This window comes from Limulus polyphemus, unplaced genomic scaffold (assembly GCF_000517525.1).
Source record: "Limulus polyphemus unplaced genomic scaffold, Limulus_polyphemus-2.1.2 Scaffold4360, whole genome shotgun sequence".
In the NCBI taxonomy this organism is placed as follows: domain Eukaryota; kingdom Metazoa; phylum Arthropoda; class Merostomata; order Xiphosura; family Limulidae; genus Limulus; species Limulus polyphemus.
This window is the reverse complement of record NW_013669970.1, coordinates 64,213-73,135: the sequence shown is the minus strand read 5'-3', so window position 1 is coordinate 73,135 and position 8,923 is coordinate 64,213. Positions and strand designations below refer to the sequence as shown.

Below are 8,923 nucleotides of genomic sequence, written 5' to 3'. Positions count from 1 at the left end.
GGTGTGTATATATATATATATATATATATATACATAACAAAAAAGTATTTCTTTACCTTGAATGATATTTTACAAATAAAAAATCAAGCAACTAAACCAAAAATAAAAAGTGTAACCCATAAGAAGACAGATAAATAAAACTATGTTGAAAGAGTAAATGTACCAGTGTGTGTGACCTGCTTCTACAGATACCCTAGGGAACATTTTACCTTTCCAATATTGATAATTTAAACCTTAAGTATTCTTTGTCCATATTTTATGTTCAGTACTTTTTGTTATAGGCCTAACTGATAAAGGTTTTTTGAAATATCATCCAAGTTAAAGAGATGATGCTGTGTTACACTCTCATTTATGTAGATGTTAAAATTAATGTAGTGGTTGTGTAGTCCTTATGAAGGTGATTTTGGTCTAGTTGTTTAAATTATTATATATATATATATATATACACACACACATTAACATTTCAATGTGTACATACAAAATCAATATTTCTATTTTGGATAAATGTTTACATGATACTTGATTAACAATATTTCCACTTTTGGATAAATGTTTACATGATACTTGATTAACAATATTTCCATTTTTGGATAAATGTTTACATGATACTTGATTAACAATATTTCCATTTTTGGATAAATGTTTATATGATACTTGAATAGCAGTTTTTATTTTCCTATTCCTGGAGTGAATCTAAATCAGTTATTAGTTTATGCTATTTCATGCAGAAACTTAGTATGTAATGATGTCAACTCTAATACAATTTTTTCTTCAATTTCCTTTCCCTGCCTCATCTCTTCTTCAGTCATTACAATAGGAACCTGTTTTTCCTGAGAAACCAGAACAACTTTTTGCTTCCTGTTGTGAAGCTGATTTGCTATTACCAACTAAAAAAAAAAAATCAATTTATGATTCTAAATTATTTTCAGCAACTAGACAAGGTACAACTCAACTGGTATGGTAGAATCATTTGAATAAAGAGGTAATTAACAACCATTTCACATCATTATCACAACAAATAAGACACAACAGATTACTATCCACTATATAAAGTAACAACACAAATCATTATAATAGAAAATAGTTATTCTAGATGAGTTAATGTGCCTTGAACAGAAAATTTATAACAGAATTATAATTTACAAACTGCAATGAAGATTCTTCCAGACGTTTTTATCACTCACTGGATTAAATACTAACATGTAGTCATGAAGAATTATTATGTAGAATTTCAAATAGTTCCTCACAAGTTGTATCTGATAACTTTAACTCTGGAAGATTGTTTATAAATGCACCTGACTTTGCAGAATAACATAGCATTTGCAGTCTTTCTCTTTAGACATAAAGATAAAATCACTCCAGTGAGAACACCAAATGTTGTTTATAAATTTACTTGTCCTTGTCTTTTTTTCCAAATAAGGTTATATCATATTTACGCTTAGATAGCTGCAGACAAGTATGAAAGAACACGCAAATTTAAGGACACCGAATAGATCAAGAGTACTGGAGAGTACCTTAGGTGACATTCATATGGCTTTGTATTCAAATAATTTGAAGATCTTAACTAAGGCTAATGATGAACAAGGATCTGTATTAAAATGAACTTACTCATTTATGCACAGATGCATATAAATTGCTCTTTATTTTATAAAAACAAAACGATTACAGTTATCTAATTATTTTTTTTTTATGTTTCTGTATTATGTAATAATCAACTTCTAGTTTGATATTTTAGTTAACATGTTTTAATGTTATTGATTATGCATTTTGAAATTTTATATTTAGACCAGTAAAATAGTTCCATGACTTAAAAATACTTCAAAAATTACTATTTTGCATTATTACTTATTATAATGATATAACCCTGACATACATTTCACAAATTGGCCAGACCTTCACCTAATTATGTATTGCTTGAATATATAGCTAAAAAATACAACTTAAAGCCATACCCAAGTGATGCAATAATGCAATATACTCACTAGAGGATATATATTTATGGACTAATTTGCATAAATTATAATCATAATTTATCTTAATATCAACCTTAAAGCAAGCCTTTCAAACTCAACTTTAGTATTTCAGCTGAAAATATCGTTAACACTACGGATACCCAACTGATTAACCAATACATTCTAATCTTTAGAAACATAAGAATAGTATATGGCTGTATTAATTACTAGGTTGGTTTTTAGATTTGTTCTAAGTACATAGTTTGCTCTAATTGGAAGTCAATATTAAAACCTATCTTAAGTGTTGATCTATGTATCCTGGTATTTTCTACAACAAATAAATTTAAAGTTCAGTAATATTTTGTTTTTCAATTTAATATTGAATCTGCCTCTGTTCATAACTTACTGACAGGTCATACCAAATTGTTCATGATGTATATTCAAAAACTTATACATATACACTTTCTCTGATAAACTAACAGCAACTGAATAATGTGATAATATATAGTGATTTTGGTGTGCAATTACCGGCCAGTAAGTAAAGCATTTCCATTTTTCTATTACCAATTCATATATAATATTTTAGGTTTTGTACCACAACACAAAAAGAGAAGTAATACAAAATTTTTAAGATTTTTAATCATCAGAAAAGTTTTTTATTTGCTTTTGGAAATATCTGCACAAAGAACTATCTGAACTGAAAGACCAGAGAGAAGGCAGCTAGGCAACAGCTCCTACCACCACTCTTGGGTTACTCTTCTCTGATCAGATAGTGGTTTAGATCATCACTATTATAGAACACTCATGGCTCCAATGGATGGAGTGCATTTTCGCAGGGTCACAAACCACAAATTCTCAGATTTCTGGTTTCTTCCATCAGATGGACAAAAGTACACAGTTATAACATGCAGTAATTTTAATTTCTGTTATTATTATTTATTACTGATTGAAAGTAGTGATAAAATGCATATGTTTTGGTTTTTTGTGACCAGAAAAGATCTGATAAAAAATCATTCTATAACTAAAAAAATTGAGTAATGTTGGTTTGGTCCCACCAATATCTCGGAGCAATTAGTATGATTGCTTATTGTCAGCTATATAAAAATAATGACGGACAAACAATCTGGTTTCCCATAATCTATCTTAATTAACAACAATCAAACAACTGTTTCAGTCTTCTTAAACATGTTAATGGAATATGATCACTTTGAATTGCTATCATTCATTGTACAGTGTAATAATATAACATTTACAGTCATTATTAATTAATATTAATAACATGTGATCAGCTTTAATTGATGTCAAGTAAAAACATACAGTGTCACTTTTTGTTTCTTCATAACTTTTAATGTTTGGATAATATACAGGATACAGCAAAAGTTACTATACAGTTGGTACTATGCAGGTGGTACAATTGTTATTATATGGTTGGTACTAATGAAAATATTTATATCAATTTAATTAGTGTCTGCTTCAGAGTAAGATGTTAGGATTTAAATTATGTTCTAAATGAAACAACTGTGTAGTCACTTTTGAACCACCCTGTGATTATGAAGAGCAAGAATGTGAAACTTTTGGAAAATTAACATTTTAATTTTCCAAAAGTTTTCATTTGTAGTCTTATGAGCTACAGTATTTTTTTTTAGTTCCAAAATTTAACTGGATGCATAAATGATATTTAATGTACGTGAATTTCTTTATGAAATGAAGTTAGGTGTAAAATAAACATAGAATAATTAATACTTTCAATGCCAAGACCAAAACGGAAAAATTACAAATTAAATCAAGAAACATTTACTCACTTACTCAATTTAACAAACCTAAATTGGGTCCATGTTCCTTACATGGAGATACATCCACGATGTTAGAGAAACACATAGATTCAAGAAATCAATTGAACACTCACTCACTGACTTACTAAACTAGTTTTTGCTTAGCTTTAAATTGTTTGTGATTCATCGACAGAAAAACTGTTCAGGTATAGCTCATTCAGTGCAACTAATTATCAAATTCTTTTTTCCATACTGATAAAGAGTTCTGTTTTAACAAATCAACCTCTTAAACACTTGACATCTCAGACAAATTAAAAAAAAAGATGCATTCTTAGAACTTTTTAAAACATATTAATGATATATTTCTAGAAAACAGCAATTGCAAAGACATAAAAATACCTTGTGCCCATATTTTTGCAGTGCCTGATAAGCTTTTTCTAACAGAATACCTTCATCAGTCTCCAACTGTAAACAGGATATAAGTATGAGTTTTAGGGTTTTCTCAGCACTTTTAATAGTGCATATAATCAACATAAGAATATAAAATTTGAGTAAATGTATTCATTTTCTTTATTAAGCATTAAAACTTCATAAATATAGCAGATTCATGTACCTTACATGTTTTCTGGCATGTTATATTCTAATTGTGGATTCTTCAAAGCCTTATTTCAGTTGATAAGAAATAACACGTTAAAACATGACATTTTTGTTTTTAATAGTATGTTTGACTGTTTTATAAATCAATATCTAGCACAATATTTCAAGTTCAGTATTATTGGTTTTTTTTTACTATAGAATATTATAACATTTGATGTATAAACAAAAACAATGTACAAAAACTTTCTTCAGCCAAGTTCATTTAACATTCATTTGAACAGCATCTGTTGTACTTAAATTACATGAAGTTGAACTACCATGGTTTGAATTACATGAAGCTGAACTATCATGGCTTAGGTTTTGTTGTTAAATGCAAGCTAAATATATTTCCTATGCAAAAAGTATCAAAACTGAAAGGTTGAAGAAGTGTGAGAGCTAAAACTAACTGGAAGGTTGTTGTTGTTTTTAGACAAAGCTACACTGGGCTATCTGCTGTGTCCACTGCAGGGAATCGAACCCCAGATTTTAGCCTTGTAAGCCCATAAACTTACCACTGAACAACCGGGGGATGCTAACTAGAAAAATCAGTTACAATGTACAATAAAAAACAGGAAGTACTATGATATTATGAAACAATAGATTTTATGTAGCACCACAAATTAACTTATCGCTAACGTATGGCTTTCAAATTTAGTGCTGACTCAATCTACTGGGGCCATGCTAAGATAAGCTTCTGTCTACAGGAAAGTTTCTCTTTTAAAACAACTTTTTATAGTGCTGCAGACACTAAATTTGCTAATTAATTCTATATGACCTAACAGGAAAACTTTGGTAATGATGGATACTCATTAATAATTCCTACAAAATGGTAAGACAAGCTAACACTTGTACGATTTTTAAGCTTTTATATTTTACCTGTTTTCAAGTATTATTTAAATCCACATGTAAACTTTTTTTAGATGGTTTCTGAAATCTATTACTTCACCAATGCACTTGCTTTATTAAAGCCCCCCAGTAGCACAGCGGTATGTCTGCGGACTTACAACGCTAGAATCCAGGTTTCGATACCAGTGGTGGGCAGAGCACAGGTAGCTCAATGTGTAGCTTTGTGCTTAACTTAAAAAAAAACAAAGCTTTACTAAAACATAAAATTTCTAGAAAGTATGAAATGACAATTCAGTGACATTCACATACATCAGAAAATGTTTCTGTGTTACATAGATTACAATGCTAGATTGCAACTATGCCATCAGCAGAAATTTGATACAAAAGAACAATGTATCTTCAAAAACATTTTACTGACATATCAGAACTCTGCAGTAAAATTCTTGCTTGAAGAACACTAATCACCAATTTAACCTAATAAATCAAATAAAAACAGAATCATAAATCTTGCTGGCAGAATAATGCATTACAGGAATTTTTATTGTAAATAAAATATCTTTAACAGTTTTAAAGACCAAGAAATCTGTGCATTTTGTATTTATTTATTGAAGAAGTTTCTTGTTGTAAAATGTTAGTTTTTCTGTGCATCAAGTGAAAATTTAACACAGAGACTAACACTGACTTAGAGAAGGTTATTAAAGTATTAGAAATTAAAACAATTTATAAAACACATTTTTGAAACACAAAACATTCAACAATGAAGTTTTTACAATGTATTTATTTGTTGAAGTAGTTTCCTGTTGTAAAATGTTAGTTTTTCTGTGCATCAAGTGAAAAGTTAACACAGAGACTAACACTGACTTAGAGAAGGTTATTAAAGTACTAGAAGTTAAAACAATGTATAAAACACAAAACATTCAAGTATGGAGTTTTTACAATGTTGCATCACTGTTTGAATAACTGCCTACCTTAAAAGAGGTTACGAAAGCATCAGGAACCCAGAAACGAACAAGAGGCTGCAAAAGTTTTGGGACTAACTGAAGTTGGAGGTTAAGTGGCCCCTCTGATGAATGGATTTTATGGACAGCCTGAAAGATACATTTTTAGGTAAATACAACATATTGTTAACTAATAAAAACTGAAATACAAGTGGTGTAAGTTAAGAATAAATGGATTTTTAAATGTTTACTTTTATAATCGAACTAAAAATTCAAAAATAAACATTAAAAAACTATGCATATTACAATCATGCATGTATTTTACGAGCTGAAACTAATCTTGACAAAAAAATATCCAAAAATTATGCAAGCCAAAAAATTTTGTTTGTTGTTAAGCACAAAGCTATATAATGGGCCATCTGTGTTGTGCCCACAACGGGTATTGAAACACAGTTTTTAGCATTATAAGTCTTCAGACTTACTGCTGAGCCACTGGGGTGCAGTAAAAAATTAAATTCAGTTTGGATATATAATGTACATATATCACTAAAATATAGGTTACATTTTCTTAAATTTTTTATGCAGAACACAATAAAATACTAAAAAAAAAACATATTATATCAAACTTTTTTAAATAGGGAAGTTCAATAGCATAAAGTGTACGGCATAATACATAGAACTGTGTTATAATGCTATTCTAATATTGTAAAACCAAATATCCCTGAAAACTTTGTTTAAACAAACAATGAATATGTAACTTACAATTTGTGAATACTCTATTTACAGTGGTTAAAAAAATCAGTAATGATTATAATATTAACAAGCCTGAGCAAAGAATAATAAATAGAACCAAACAAATTTTAATTAATAAATTGTAAAAGTATAGAAAAAAGAAAGAAATGAATTTAAGCAATGCTTCCCCACCAGCCTATAGGTAACAAAACAAAAACTACACTTAAAAGTATATAAAAAAATGACTATCACGAGAGCACACAAACTACCACTGTGAGTACCTTTTCATTTTTCAGTAAATTATAGTACTAATATACCACTGATTTCTGATGTTTAGAAACTGAAGGATACCATATTTTCGTGTGGAACGTAAAAGTCTGAGACTGCTGCAGCAAGATACAGCAGTGCTTTACGTCCTAGCGGTTGGAGTGCTTCGGCTGCAACACGTAGCATATGCAGATACTCAGATAAGGTAGTGAAAGATAGAATCAAAAGTTTGCCAGAACTTCTTGTTGTTTGATAAGCTTGTAATACCGGAAGTAGATCCTTGACTTTATCTGAAGCCACTAAGAAAAAAGAATTCTTTAAGATTCATATTTATCTTTTGCAATACAACAGATCGAAAACAGCATCTGAAATATCTAGCACTGCCTATAGACATAAGTACAGAATAGAAAGAAGAGAATAGCACTATATATATATATATAGATAGATAGATAGATAGTCAAACTAAACATGAAGGTTTTTATTTTGATTCCTAAAAATGTATAAGTGATGTAGTTAATTACTTTTAAAATTCATTTCCTGTTGGTTTACTGACAGATTCTGTCTATAGGACACAGAAAAAAAAGACCCGAAACATAAATGTTATTAGAGTTGCCAACATTCTGGTTACTGCAACATAAGAGGCACTGATTGAAGAGTTTGAGATTGTTAAGAGAAATGATAGTGTTGATACATAATCATATTTTATATTTGGTGGTGAGAATAGTAGGACTAGGAACACAAACATAATTTTTGGCAAGGAAGTCATCTTTAGCTAAAACAGCTTTATATTTCTAACAGCATGCTTGGCCTCCAGAATGAGTTGCTTTCAGATGTGACAGATGCAGTTAATTTAAGAGAGTTTAAGGGAAAGCTTGATAAATATTTCAATGATAAGGGCTGGCTTTGAGGTTTTATCTTTAGGGGTTTAGTCTAATTTAGTGGATAAGACAGCCTAGATGGACCAAAAGGTCCCTTGTTGTCCTTTAATGTTATATTATGTTAAATATTTTCAGATATATATACTTTGCCATTGAGAAAAGCATTAAACTAGTAGATTTAAATCAAAATTAAAAACAAAAGAAATCTTATTTAAAAATGCTTTATTACAGTAATTAACTAGAAGTCATCTCTCCATATAACTAAGAGTGCATTATTGACAAATCAGGTTTAAATACCAAAAGCCAGTGAAATATTGGAAAGTCAATAGGCCTAAATTAATATCACAGTAACAAGTTAACTGCATGTTATTTTTTACATATTCCTCTTAATTCATCCATTAGAGTTGGAAGTCAGAGGTGTTTAAAAATAGCATTTAAGATCTCTCTTTTGTCTCTCACAACAGACAAATTAATAGGAATGTGGGAAAAAGATTATTTACAGTTACGTTGTTTATATAACAATTTTTAAGCCTATTGGTTTTTCCAATATTTCACTCACTTTTGCTTTTAAACCATACAATTTAAAGTATTATCTTCATATATTAAAAAACATTTTATATCATGTTTTGTCTCTCAACGTCCAGTCCAAATGATGAGTTCTAGTATTGAATAAAAAGCTTATTAGATAGTGATTTGTTGGAGATAAAATATCGATAAGGCTCCTGGGCAGGATAAAGTCCTTGAATAATGGGCTGGTACCAGAGGATTGAAAGTTAGCTAATGTAATTTCTCCTTTCAAGGGAGGTGATAGCAATTGTCTCAGTAATTATAGACCCATTAGTCTTACATCAGTTGTGGGAAACGTTTTGGAATGTCTGTTAAAAGATGCTTTGCAAAGTCAT

At 29.6% G+C, this 8,923-nt stretch overlaps 1 protein-coding gene across 1 annotated transcript in view; it reads right to left on the bottom strand.

The window, feature by feature from the left end:
• Window positions 1-269: 269 nt before the first annotated feature.
• Window positions 270-8,923, bottom strand: part of LOC106471035 (phosphopantothenate--cysteine ligase-like) — a 22,240-nt gene continuing 13,586 nt past the window's right edge. The window contains exons 4-7 of the mRNA XM_013931619.2: window positions 7,228-7,442; window positions 6,175-6,294; window positions 4,124-4,189; window positions 270-887 (exon numbers count right to left, since the gene is read on the bottom strand). Of these exons, the coding sequence (XP_013787073.1) occupies window positions 711-887; window positions 4,124-4,189; window positions 6,175-6,294; window positions 7,228-7,442 (578 nt within the window). The 3' untranslated portion in view covers window positions 270-710. The remainder of the gene's footprint in view (window positions 888-4,123; window positions 4,190-6,174; window positions 6,295-7,227; window positions 7,443-8,923) is intronic.